The sequence below is a fragment of the Simochromis diagramma genome, unplaced genomic scaffold, assembly GCF_900408965.1.
Source record: "Simochromis diagramma unplaced genomic scaffold, fSimDia1.1 OVJJ01000816.1, whole genome shotgun sequence".
Taxonomy (NCBI): domain Eukaryota; kingdom Metazoa; phylum Chordata; class Actinopteri; order Cichliformes; family Cichlidae; genus Simochromis; species Simochromis diagramma.
Window position 1 is genome coordinate 9,530,027 of NW_024386908.1, and position 14,800 is coordinate 9,544,826.

The 14,800-nt window shown below is 42.5% G+C and overlaps 1 protein-coding gene across 1 annotated transcript in view; it reads right to left on the reverse strand.

Moving 5' to 3' along the window:
* Window positions 1-14,800, reverse strand: part of plxna4 (plexin A4) — a 241,034-nt gene that overhangs the window by 20,404 nt on the left and 205,830 nt on the right. The window contains 5 exon segments of the mRNA XM_040035324.1: window positions 185-288; window positions 4,687-4,846; window positions 5,957-6,103; window positions 7,775-7,841; window positions 13,863-14,131. Of these exon segments, the coding sequence (XP_039891258.1) occupies window positions 185-288; window positions 4,687-4,846; window positions 5,957-6,103; window positions 7,775-7,841; window positions 13,863-14,131 (747 nt within the window).

Genomic DNA, 14,800 nt, shown 5'->3' on the forward strand with positions numbered 1-14,800 from the left:
AAGTTTCAGCTGACACCATTCTCTGTGCAATGTGGTGTAAAACTTTGATTTTCACATGTACATGGGCGTTCCACACCCTCGACAAATACAAAGGAAACGTTCGTAACTATTAAATCAGTGGAACACAATAATGAGTTGAATACAGGATCCAGCTGCATTTTTCTGTATACCGCTAAAAGCGTACCTGATAATGGGACAGCATGTTCAGTCTCTTCCAGTCACCTTCGATCTTTGTGGTGATGTCCTCATCCTGCAGGATCATGCGCTGTCCTCGACCCTGACGCCACTCTGCAATTGAGATGGAATTTTAAAAAATATATATTTCAAATAATCTTCTTATAGAAATCCATCAGACCAGGTGCAGAAATAATCCTTTAGGAGACACAAATGCAAAACATAAAATAGAGATGTAATGATTACACAGATACTTGATATCTCTGAGAAGTTAGAAGACCTCACCTTGCAGCATGTATAGTCATCCCGTTCTCAGTTTATTCTGTCGCTCTCTGGAGTTTATCTTTATACCCCTTTCTACTTCTACTCGTCTCCCCACATAAGAGCACTATATCCCAAATTACACAACAGCCAGACCGACTGTCCTTGAGGAGTCCACAGAGGGAAAACAGACTATGCCAAACAGAAAAGTCTGAGCGTTATGCTTTCAGGCCTCCCCCAAAATAGTGATACCTTAATCAAATTCAGGGATCCAGTCAAACGAAACATACACAATCCATCCCACACACAGCCCGTTCAACTGATTGTATTTACTCTTTAAAAATCTCACCATATAATTTAGGAAACAACCATTATTTCATATAATAAACATATTTTTAGTCAAATATTATTATTTGTAAGAAAAAAAAATAGTTTTGTGTTATAAGGTTGAAAAGTTCTGATAGCTCTAGTTTTCTTGGCTTCTTTTTATAGCTTGTGCCTAATTCTGTTAGTCAGATATATTCGGATTCTACACTGGCTGTTTCTCTGTGTAGCAATCAGAGTCTCCCTATGGGCTAAAAAGTTAGTTTCTAACTCTGGCTTAAGTTTGCAATTCTTAGATGAAGAACAAGCACACACCAGAGGAAAAAAAAAGCACAACTTTTTTCTAATAAGAGTGTCAAACATTATTTTATCATCATCTTGATCTCTTTTTTCTTTGCTTTCCACGGAACAATCAATTAACATTGTCTAATAAGACTGAATAAAGTCAAAAGGACATAAAAAGGTCTTTGGGTGGGGGTAAAAGGTTAGCAAATAGATAGAACTAAAACAGAAAAGGCTTCTGTGCTAGACGGCTACAAAATGCGAGTTAAATTAATCACCCTCGCCCTCTTTGCTCTTTTCTCCATTTGTTTTGCTGGTGTACTCGGTGGCTGTGAATATAGGGTTTGTGCACTTCTTTTTCTACCCACAGAACTAGCCTTCACGTTTCAGCCTCTGAAGGTACTATTGGTTCCTGTGCTTCCTTCATCAAACTTTCATCTTCATCCCGCTGCCAAGCTGCTCTTAATGTTGTTCAGAATCTCCACCGAGGCGGACCACAAAACAATTCAGCGAGACAACAAAATTGCCAAAAAATTGTGCAACTTCAATACCCAGAGTCTGCTGACCATCTAATTTCCATGCTTTTCAAAACAAGCAACTTCCAGTCCGCATTTTTCAATGACTAGGAAGGCTTTTACATGACCTTACATCCAAATTACATCTGCATTACATATACAACAAGCCTTGTAAATCTGCGCAACCTCACTACAAAGCAAAACAAAAGCTTTGATAGAAACATCTCACGATACCCCAGCAACATTATAATGAGTGAAAAAGGAAAGCCATCTTGAAAACAAACAGGCAGATGATTTCTCTATTCTTTTTGCAGACATCATGGGCTTTATGAATATGTTATTGTGCCTGCACTACTTGCTGAGCTTCCCTCTTCTGTCGGCCACTGTCATCTCCTATTCTGATCACAAACAGAGAAACAAAGCGGCAATCACTGCGGTGCTTGGTGAGGCCTGTCTTTGGAGGATTGATCAGAATTGTGTTAGCAACTGAAAAATCTGCTGGAAATACAGATTCTCCTGTTGTTTGTCTATATAGTTCATCTTCCCATAAAGATGCAAATAAGCGCCTGTCTCCAGGCAGGGCTCAACAGACGAACGGGGAACAAAAAGAACGAGAGGAAGGAACAAATAAAAGCATAAACCTGGTGTGGAAACTGCAACAAACTGAGATCACACGCATTCCCAAATCCAGTGGTATCTAATCAGGATGTGTGTGTGTGTACACTTAGTCTTCAGGGGAATGAATAACAGCTGAAGGTAAAGTGAAAGGCTGAAGGTGACTGTGGTACTTGACAAAGAGGCAAGACACAGGTTTGCCGCTGGCAGCATTTGCACAAAGACACCAACACACACAGGGCTTACTTCTTTGTTCCTAGGTCCTATCTTCATTTGTACTCTACAGAGGACTACAGCAGAGGGCAGTGGAATTAAAAACAATACCCCAGGATAACAACGCTTCTGGCAAGTTTATCTCAAGACAGGCCTGCAAAAATCCTATTATCCTTATCAACAACTGTGTGTCAGAAGTTACAAAAGCCACTGGTGTTACCTGTACATGTAGTTAGAAAATAAAGTGAAATAGAAGATGTGTTTCCACTGAAGAGTTATCATCAGTGTTACCAGGAAAAAAACAACCCACAGGCGTGAACGGATATGTCAAACCTGTTTTAAGTCTACTAATGGACTCGTGATTAAGAGAGAAACTGCTTTTAATCTGTGCAGCAAGTGTTAGATATACGTTTTAATAAAGTTTCTTTTTAACATTATTTGAAATGCCTACTCATAACAGAGTTGTTACACTCCTCATTAGACGGATACAAGCACTAACCCCACAGTGTGAAGGCTTAACCAAGATGCAGGAGTGTTTAGTATTGAAGGTAAAATTGCTACATGCTTACACAACACAGTTTCAGTTAGGGAGACGCTGCCTTGGCCATGTGTGGGGGTATAACATAGTGTTCCTATACTGCTGATAGCGTAACTAGATACAAACTTTGAGGTACCGGTTAGAACTGACACTAATGTAGAGATAAAACATGTCTGGCAACAAGTGTAGAGTAGGTAGGCATTTTCTCACACAGGACAAGACCCCAGATTGAGGACGAAGACCAATGCCAAGAGGAAGGACCACGAGGAGAACGCATCAGGGAGCGCTAAACCACGGCCTCTGTGATTGGCGATAGCCAATCACAGATATATGCGTGTCTGATATATGCTTTGAATTATAAATATTTTTCCACTTTTCTGTGTGCAGACTGCCTGATATAGAGAAGTCCACAGCTGTGCAACTCAAATCTTTAACCGTTTGATAATAAAATAGTGTGAACTACTAGATTGTCGCCTGAACTTCACTCAGAAAAAAAGAACACCACACAAGTGGGGTGCAAAATGTTTAGACAGCACTGAAAAAATAACCAAATTGCTCTATACACGAGTTCTCTTCTGCTTACATTTATTCATTCTCTCCCTTATGCTTGCAATCACCCACCCCCCCCCCCACACACACACCCACACACACACACCCACACACTCGCACTGAGCGAGTGACCAGAGAACTCCAATTGCCAATTCCCTCTTGTAATAAAACAATAATAGAACAACACGTCCTGCCCAAATGGGGCCATAAAACAATTTCATCCAGGAGTGTTGTCAAAAGGCTAAACTAATCTTTTTACTTAGCTGTCTCAGACAGATTCCCTGTGGTATATTCCTAGCCCATCTGAGAGCTGAGGTTGGTTATAAATATGCTATTACCAAAAACACAACAGGGGTTTGAAAAAATCCATCTGGCAAAATTAAACCATAAAAGCAACAGTCCACAGTGAAAAGACAGCCTGTAGGTATTTGGCAGGACAACAATAACAGATAACAATATTATGCTCACATGTAGAAGGGGTGTGCATGTGTACCCTACACCAATAAAGGTGTACAAGAACCCCTGAGCACTACAGTAGGGTGTCTTGCCAAGAAGGTACATAATTGCACCTCTTTCCCCTAACAGTGGCCCATTAAAGTAATTACTTGCTTTAGGAAGGAAGGAAAGAAACACACAGAGAACGAAGGGAAGAAATAAAAAGGAAAGGAATGGCTCGCTGAGCGTCTCAATTGATTAGCTGATCAATCATCTGACTCAGACGCTAGTTGACATGTGAGTCGATCGATGGGAAGTTTTGGGAGGAGAGAGACCAATCTCAGACATCTGAGCCATCACAGCCAGGAAGTCAAGTCTCCCGAGGTAAAAAAAACACAAAACAACTTCTCTATATCTAAGAGGACTTTACTTTTTAAGAAGGCCTGGGTAGAATGGGGAAGATTAAAAAAAAATAAAATAAAAAATCGATGTCTGTCTCAGCTCAGCCAGCTTCCTCCAGGCACACGAATAAATGATTTCTATATTTCATATTTTTTTGTCTTTTTGTGTTTTATTCTTGTTTGTATTTTCTTCTGGACCATTGAGTCCACAATAAAGGCTGTCTGATCTGAAACACTGAATCTTAAGAACTGTTTTGATAAGCTGAACAGTATCTACAGGAATGTGAAGGAGCTCCCAATCATAGAATTATTTCAGATTTCTATTTCATTATTCTATTTTTTTCCACACTGTTCACATAAACAAGGCAAAGATTCATACCCAGGTCCATATCAGACGCTTTCAGGCGGTGTGAATGCGGGACGTTCTTGTAGATGGCATCCAGTATCTTCTCCTTCACTTGGCTTATGGTGTCACAGTTTAGCACCTTAACCTGGATCTCTGGACTCTTCTCATTTTCTGGATGTATGCAGTTTACCACCTGAAACACGCACAAAACCGTCACTGTGGTGAGTCTATTAAGGACTTGCGGGTTAAACGGTATCACAAGGTTTTATTTTACAGATGCAAAATGGATCTTTCGGAATATATACTAAAACAAGTTGATTTAGAACAAGGTAAAAATAAAAAAAAGGTGTACGAGATGTAAGGTTGCTGACAGCTTTGCAGGAAATAGGTTTGTGTGTTTTATGTTAATAATGATGATTGGTACTCAATGGAAATGCAATAATTCTGTGCCTGCCAAGGGGTCCGTGAGAGAACTGCGGGAAAAGAAAATATTCACTATGGAAACTGCTCTTTTCTCAGAGCTTGAGACGAGAGTAATTTGGTACCTGAACTGATGAGCACTAAAGTAGCTAATTATAATAATATTATCATATTCATCAGCTCTTACAGTACTGCCTTTGGGTGTTGGTGGCAATACCTGAATTACAAGATGAGCACAAATACACGTTAAAGGGGTGAGAGAATAAACGCCTCATCTTCTATAAAAGCATCATTCCAAACACGTATGCCCACGTTGTACATAAAATGAAAAAAAAATTCCCTTTAAAAGGGTTAACTATCGGCAGTTTCTAGACATTTTTCTACTGCAAGAACTGGGGTGGGTAGAAAACTATTGGTGTTGGAAAAGACAATGTATGTAAATCTGTACTCCCAGAATGCTGAGTACAAACTGGTCTGACACTAGAAGAGAAAACCGAACAATGTCTAAGTTTCCCCTCCAGAAACAACAACGGTCACAGTGGAGCCAGGATAACAGACAGATCTGGGCAGTAAATCAGAGGTTCCATGAGGAGCGAGCTTCATCGTCTGTGCGCTTGTGCAGACACATACACAAACATAGTCTATTTCCTTCCTCCTCATCCCAAAGCCCTGCTCTTTTGCTTGACAGCTCGGGTCTCAACAGGAAGTGAGGTCGCCACTCCCGTGCCCCCTTCATGTCAAGCGTAACAACGACAACTTTGTGTCCCATTGCAAATCTCATGACCAACCACCCATAACCAACCTTTTACTCTCGCCTTGTCCCCGAAAGCATATTAAGTGTCCCCAGTGAGCCCTTGGACCCGTGGGCAGGTGAACCCCTTACCAGCGTCTTGTAGTCAATCTGTTGTCTGATGAGCTTGTCTTCACTGAGCGAGTAGCGTGCCTCTCCTGTGATGGAGTCAATGGGGCCTTTTTCCATCTGCTGCTTGATGGCACAGAAGAGGGAGAAAAGAGGCTCGCCTGCACACTCCTGTGAAGAGATTTTACGAAAGGGGGACGTTTGGAAAAGAATGAAGACATTTTAAAGCCTTTTTTTCTGCGCTCAGCTCACTGACAGCGAAGCGTAATTTTGTCTCAGAAGATAAAATTTTGTGGCGGGTTTTTATAACCGCTTTACTTCCAAGTGTTGCTGAGTAAGACTTATAAACGTCATGTTCCCGATAATATTGCACCTGTTTCACCTAAATTAAAGAAAATTGTACCACCTATCAATATAGAGCCGTTGCTGAAGTTAGGGGAAGGTTTGACAGATAAACAGTTTTTTAAAAAAAAGGTGAAAACCCTCCCCTGCGATTTTCTCTCCCCAAGACACTCCTGTTTATCAAACAGAAGACACTGGCCATTTATCATTGTTTATATTTATCTCCTCCAGCTGCAGAAAAGTGATGACTACGGAGATGGAGGAGAGAAACAGGATGATTGTGACATTTTCTAGACTCAAAGGTGGAGAGGAGTTGTGGTTTTGCTTTTAGTGAACAGTGGTGTCCTGTGAAGTAAAAAGTACACCACCTCAGTGCTGCATCAACATGTCAGTATGCTTTCTAGCTAAAAAAGGACAACAAATCCTCCAAGTGTTAGATGAATCTTCGGTGGCTGTGGCAGAGAGGCTGTCTTTTGAATATTATGAAAACATTTTCCAAATGGAAGCCCAGACGACACACAAAATATGCCGTGTGTACGCTGTATTTTATGCACACTCATAGGCTATTTGTGCTATTCCTGTACCCAGCTGTATTAAAGGTAAACATCTGATTTAACAGACTCAAAAAAGTACATGCAGAGTTACAGGACATCAGACATGATTATGCTTGCGCTATATTCATATATCCATACGCTGGAAACCAGAACAACCAGTAACAAGCTGTTAAATATTGTTAAAATTAGGAACACTGGCCAACTGTCCTATTATAATTCTATCAGACACTATCAGAACTTCTTCTCCTCACAGGCTTCATGAAAAAACCAACCTCAAATTAAATGTACCATCATTACCATCATAATTTATAGTATCATATTATCCCAATACAGCACTTTATGTCAGAGTGCAGGCTTACTTGTGGTTCCCAGAGTTTTGGAGAAGTGCAATGATAGGCAAAGCCTTCAGCTATCGGCTCCTCTCTTGTGGAACCAGTTTCCATTTTAGATCCAGTAGGCAGAAAACCGTTTTATTTTTAAGATTAGACTATAGCTCTTCTTCTTTAAAGCTTATATTTAGTTAGGTGACCCCGAACTACCCTTTTGTTATGCTGCACAAGGCTCTGGCTGCTGGGGGACCTGATGCACTGAGCACCATGCCTCAGCACCACAGTTTTTATGCTTTGTCCTATCTGTCTTCCTTTCCCCTTTCTTCTCAGCTCAGCTTTTTGTGGCATATTGCTGAAGTGCCTTGCCTTTTTGGCACGCTAGGCTAACTGGTGATTCTAAAGTGGCTGCAGGTGTGGATATGAGTGTGAATGGTTGTTTGTGTCTTTGTGCTAGCCCTGTGTAGGACTTGTGACCTGTCCAGTGTGTCTCTTACCCCGTGTCAGCTGGGATGGGCTCCAAGCCCCCCTGCAAACCTCAACTGAATGAATGGTTAAGCCAATGGATGGATGAATGGATGGAGAGCAGGATGCATAATCACAGAAAACTAAAGAGTTACCTTCAGAAACTTGTAGAGGAGGAATGTAAACCAGTTGGTTAGCATTTTCTCCGCAACAGACTCGGTCCTGGAAACAGACAGCGACAAAGCACATCATGAACATATGATCCCTGTGCTCTTATTACATCATTAATATTCAACACCATTGTCAAATATTAAGTTAAAAATGATGGCCGCTGCCATTGAATACGCCTGGGCTATGCAAACATAATTGCAAAGCCATGTATTGGGAAAGCCTTTGCACGTGCTATATGATGGCCTTTCAGACAATCTTTCGGCTTGCCTTTATGCTCAGGCACGCCAAGGGCAGCTTGTCTACAGCGGCAGGGATTTTAATATGAGGCAAAGCAATTAAAAGCCTTTATTTGATCCCAGTGGATTGATGTCGTTAGGGGCTGGAGCGGCTCTGTAATAACACTGGCCTCATTATCAAGCGCTCCCTTGCCTATTCACTGGACTAACACTCGATCCGTGCACAATAGAAAGTGAATGAATACATCTCCCTCCCTTTCTCTGCCTGGCATCCATGCTCCACTGGTGTGGCAAAATGGTGTGCATCTCTTTTTGTGTGTATGTGCTGACCTGGGCTAGCAGAGTGAGTGATCCCATGTGAATGGCTAATATGCATACATAATAACAACAGTGGTGGCAAAGAGAAAAGGAGGATAGGCAACGATCGAATGTCTTTTGACAGCAACCTTCTTGGCCAGCAGCAGGGGTGTGTGGGCAATCTGTCAGAACACCTCAGATACACACCCACACACCCCTGCCTCCATCCTCAATGAGCAACTACCATAGGCATCAATATTTCAGGATTAGTGTCCATTGTGCCCGCTTGTGTGCGTGTAGATTTTGTCCCTAGTGTTTCGACTGCCACCTGCAGCCCTCCCACCCCTCACCATTCAGACAGCCTCTTAAAGGGACTTCAAACTGAGCTGTGGGGGGGGGGGCTTGATGTCTGCTGTGCCAGTGGGCTGGTCTGGTATCCCCCTCTCAACACTGGCACAGCACCTGGGGGGGATTAACTTCCTGCCTCTCACTGTGCCCGCACTTTTATTTTGCCGCCCTTCCTCCGTCCACAGATCCAAGGGTCAACAAGGTCACGTTTCATCTTTTCTTTCATGTGTCCTTGCTCTCTCTCTTCCTCCCGCTGGCTGCCATATTCTGGATCCTGTAATCATACACGCTTCCAAATCCTCTCCATTTCCACAAATGTAGCCTATCTATCAAAGGGATGAAAGGAGCATGGAGAAAGGAGGAGGTGCACTGGCAAGGAAGGAGTGAGGCAGTACTGAACAAGGCAAATGAAGAAAAGAACTAAAATAAATAGCTTGGCTGAGTCCGGCCTTTGCCTCTTTTTTAAAAAAAAAAAAAAAAAAATTCCTCAACTTCCTTTTTCTTACTCCAATCTCCAGTGAAAGCTGTGTTTGTGTGTTTGTGTGTGCCTGGACAATTGCAAGGCTGTTTTAAGGCTAGTGTGCAAAAAGCACAAATTAATCCCACTGCGCATGTATTCAGAAATTATCATGTGCGCTGACTAGTGTTTATTGTATGTGTCTGTGCATGCGTCTGGCAGTGGGAGGTAACCCTGCACTGCTAAGAAGTCTTGGCACAGCCGCACTGTTTCGCTTATGCTTATGCTCATTCTCACTCATAGCGCACTCTGTGGGGAACGAGGATAAAAATGGCACTGTGACGGAGATGTCTGAACATCTAACATTAGCGTTCGGTTTTATAACTTTCGAACAATGTTCTCCAAACCTTTACTCGGCTCAGATTCAAAACACAGCACAACCTATGTTTGGGTTAATGCAATGAAATGTGCCGTGGCGTGTTGGCATGGTCGGGCTTGTCTGCTTGGCAGACAGACAGTGGGACAGTGAGCACTGAGAATGAGCTAGAGCTGTGGGGACCTGGCAATATTTCGTTCCCATTGATTACCGAGGTAGGATAGATGGGACTCCACGCCTCATCGAGTATTTAACCTTTTCGTTGGCCACACCTGCAAGTTACATGCATTTTAATGTCCATATGACACAGTTAGTGTGACTCATTAATCAATATCCAGCCAATTAAGTGATAAAGAACCTTTCGTGTCACCTTTAATCAAATCAAATCACTTTTTTCCATTTACTGATAAACTGTTTGTTCACACTTTAGAATACAACGCAGCTCCTCCAGAATAATAGAGTTACAACAATATTAACAAGTCCTTACTCTGTCTAACAAACAATTTCTCACATTTTAAAAGCTGGAACCAGAAAGTATTTCACAGTTTTAAATGAAATCAATTTAATAATGAGTTGTTAAAAGTCCAAAATATATCGTGACAATCAACAAACTATAATTTTATGACACCTTGTCTGCCTGTCTATCAAATTCAGCTTGAGGTGTCTCTCTTGCATTAAGGGGAAGTAGTAACTGCATTTTCTTTGATTTTAGCCACATGCTAAAGCAGCGCAGCTTGAAATGAGAAACCATTTCTATTTGTCACTATGGCTCTGGGTGGGTGAGGAAGATTGGTCATCATAAGTGTCAAACTGTCTTGCAGTGATGGCTTGCTACTGACACGGACTTGTTGATGCATGTGCGCCGACATTTATTGCATTTATTGCTCACACCCAAACAGAGAGAGCGCTTATCCTTATACAAGGGGCCCTTCAGACCTGTGTGATGACAGGATGTCTGTGCATGAAGCCAAAGCAATATTGTGATTAACACATGAACATATTGGGTTTTCATCTTTTGACCAAAAATCAAAACTGCTATTTTGACGCGTCGACTGTCGCCAAACAAAACTTAAGGCTGCAAGAAAGGCAGTTTAACTCTGCATGATGAGGGATGCTGGTGTGGGGAGGCTTGGAGAGATGGAGGAATGAAGCAAAGAGAGGAGTTGAAGGAGGAGAATGCAGCAAGGAATGCGACAGATGGTTGTGGAAGGCTCTCGTTAGTTAGCTTGCCTGGTGGTTGTGCTTCAGCACAGGTTGAGATGGGACAGATGGAAGGATGTGTGTTCGTGTGTGGAAAGAGAGAGAGAGAGAGAGAGAGGGAAAAAGGCACACACACATACACACACACACAGAGATTTCTTGGAAGAGGAGGCAGTGGGTATCCGTGCTCAGATGCTGTGCCAGAGACACCCTGCTCACGCACTTTAAGCATTGATTTAGCAATCAAGAAAACAGGGGAGGGGAGGGGGGAGAAGGGGAGGAAGAGCTGGGAATATAGATTGAGGGAGTGAGTATAGGAGAGCAAGTGAGTGATAAAGATAGTGACGATGTTACACAAGGGACACAAGCTTCAAGCTTCAGAACTGAAGACAAACATGAGAGAGAGAGAGCAGCGAAGAGTGAGACGACGGAGTCAGGTAGTGAGGGAGGAGAATACTGAAAATGAACAAACAAGGAAAGAAAAAGAAAAGAGACAGAACAAATTAAAGAGGGACTGGGGGGTGGAGTGCTACTTCCTCCATCTTCACAGCCCCCTGCCTATATATCTGGGCTATTTTCAGTTGCTATCCAGGGATGCACCAGTCAGCCCACACTACAGGGTGGCAGAGCTTGCTCAAACTGCCTTATCACATCTGAAATGCATGCTGGGTTGTTGGAGAGCTAATAAGCGCAACGGTGGAGGAAGAATGAGATAAGGACAGTCTGATCAGTGCCAATCACAATCGTGTGTATGACAAATAGGGATTCAAACTGGGTGTGGATGTGTTGTAAACATGTGCTCTTTCCTCACTGCTGGCTGAATGCAATGACATTGTCGCCGGGGTTTCCATCTGCCCTGTCACCAAGGGTGAAGAGAAGGAAGTGTCAAAATAAAGTGTCTTATATTCGGTGTCTACAGTTGCTGGTCATGCACAGGTCGCTGTAGAACTTTCTGTGACTATTTCCTTGTGAAGTTAATCCTAAATTCACTTTTGAATCAAATTCTCATATGAGATTAATAATTATCTGCATGGAGAGCACACACAAGGCTCTGGTGACGCATAAACTGAGTGATCAAAGAGCTGCTCTCACGACTCGCCTGCGTGCCTTAAAGTCATCAGCTTTCCTCAGGTGGTGACACAGCTTTAAGTATCTGCATTGTCCTTGACCGCCTCTCCCTGTCTCTGCTGTACGCGCCATCTCTTATGCTGTATCTACTGCCGGGATCAGCAGTTACTCCATTGTTTAGTGGCTGCACCATATTCGGTGAGCTCTGGCTGCAGTTAATCAGCTTCCAGCCCAGACGGCAATAATTTCTCTCTGCATCACCAAGCAGAGCCTAAACAGGCGTTCATGAGGTGAATATGCCCACTGTCTTCTGGATGGTACGGTGAACAGCATTAATTTCAGTCCCGTCTGCATATCCTTGCTGTGTTCATGCATTTGTCTTCGTTGGCAGAGAGTGAGTGAGGGTGTTTTTAGGCAGAAGGAGAATTAGAATCCAAATGAGATGGACAACTTCATTTATGATATGCTTGTCAAATTATCTGGGGATGCCAAGACTTGAGTGACAACCTGCAAGTAAAAACAACATAACATGTGTGTGTAGTGTACGTATCAGTGAGCATGCACACGCTACACACCTACAGCTGTGAGGAAGCTGGTTCACTCAAGAAACCATAATCATCACATTTACCAAACACCGTAGGCAGGAAGCATAATCACATACAGTGCTGTGTTCAAGTGCATGCCATTAAGGCTTTGACTGCAAATCCAACGGAGGATTGTGATTGTGCCAGAGTGCAATCTTTTCACAGTCTCACTTTCTCCCGTTTTCATAAATGAGTATTTTTTTTTCCTCTTGAGCTATTTGAAATTGGATTCAGTGCTAATTAATTATAATTATTTTGCTAATGATGTGCACGGTAATACACTCTGGTGTTTCTGAGACAGAGCCAGCAATTCAAGGTCACAGGAGTTAATCCAAACATGTCAGGGGACACAACCAGTGCTTCACAGTAAAGAGGAACCTGTATAAAACGTCCATTTCTATTCCAAACCAACAAGAATACCAAGCTAGGTTCAGAAAAGCAGATGTTGTGTTAGATAACGCATTTTATGTGTACCTATAGACTGATCTGCTATAACTTTATGACCAGTGACAGGTGAAGTGAATAACCCTGATTCTATCAAAAGTGAACCAAGGAAAGAAAAGTTGTGAACTAGTAACAGGGTCCAATAGATGAGCTACTGTTGCTCGAATTGCTGAAAAAGTTAATTATGCTTCTGATAAAAAAAGCGCTAGAACACATAGTGCATCACCGTTTGTTGTCATTCCTGCAGACCAGTCAGGGTGGTCATACTAACCCTGTCCACCAAGTATGGGCACTTAAGCATCAGAACTGGACCACAGAGCAATGGAAGAAGGTGGCTCAGTCTGATAAATCATGCCTTCTTTTATATGCGTGTGTTCCATGTGCTTTGCTTACTTGCAAACACTTGGCACCAGGAAGCACTATGAGAAGCGAGGCACTGTGATGCTTTGGGCAACCCTAACCCTAACCCTAGCACCAGGTGGGTACCGGGCACCTACTGGTGCCCTGTTATTTCTTCAACCCTTGGGCCCTGTCATCCATGTGGATGTTACTTTTGACACATATTACCTACCTAAGCATTTTTGCAGAACATGTACACCTTCAGCAGGATTTAAACCCTGCCAAAAAGAAAAATGGTTCACAAAAATTTGAGAAGCACGACAATGAGTCTGAGGTGTTCACTTGACCTCTAAATTCTTCAGATCCCATTCCAATCAAGCATCTGTGGAATGCGCTGGACAATTAAGTCTGATCAATGGAGGCCCCCCCTTGCAACTTATACAACTAAAAGGATGCATTGCTAACATCCTGGTGCCAGATACCACAGCACACATAGTGGAGTTCATGCTTCGATGGTTCAGGGCTGTTTTGGCAGCATAAGGGGGACCAACACAATACGGTCAAGCATAGTACCATTAACTTACTATCAAAAAGGTAGGATACGTCTTGGTTAGAATATACAGCAAAGAAGACTAAATTGTCCTTCACCAACTATGTAACTTCAACTTCACTGATATCACAGTCTAACAAGTGCTCTACTTGGTTTTCATGCCTGCTCATTACCTGCGGAGGAGCAGTTTGGGGTGGTTTTTGCTCTCGAGGTTGCGGTCTATGAGGTCGGACAGCAGGTGCTTAAGGACATCAGTGGCATACTCCAACTTGCTCTGCAGCACTGTCATGATGAGTGAGGCCACATTGCCGCGGTCCCTCATTGAGAAACCGCGCTGGGCCTCCAGAGTGCGAATAAAACACAGCAGGAAGATCTTGTTGTTAATGAGCTGACCAAAGAGCTTCAGCCCTTTCTCCACCTGCTCCTGGCGGTAGCCTGGCACCTGCGCGGAAACAGAAGAAATGTTCACTTACTTTGAGTGGTACATTCAAGGCCATGACATACAGACTCAATTAGTCACTGGGTAATTCAAATGCACTGCTATTTATTACCTTACAAGATGTACAATGTGTTAAGTCTTCTTTTTAAAAATGACACTTTTAGGTAATGGTTATACAGATAGCATGTTGGACTAATCACAAAACAGGTCAATAGGATTGAGAAAGTGACTCTATTGTGAACAAATTTTCCACCTTGTCACCCTCAAAGCATCACATTTCCTCCACCTTGCTGAATAAAATGCCAAAAACCTCTTAAGCAACTTTTCTCCTGCTCTACATTGTTCTGTTATTTCAATCGTTCTACAAATGTGTTTCTTTTTTACCCAAACACAAAGTTAAAATTGGCATGTCCATAGTCCATAGTGTTGGTGTTTTGTCCATCTTAATCCTTTCCTCTTATTAGTCTTATTAGTCTTATTAGTCTCCTCTTATTAGATGTGTTTCATCTATTCCCATCTTTGCCCTAAAAGAGTGTCCTGAGGAAAACTCTTTGCTGCAGTTGTTGGGAACACTTGTTGAGAGCTGAATTCTCGCTCCAACCCTCTGAACCAGAAAAACCTTCGTGATCGGTTGTGGTCAACTTCCCTCAGTACACAATGGAGGACATAGTG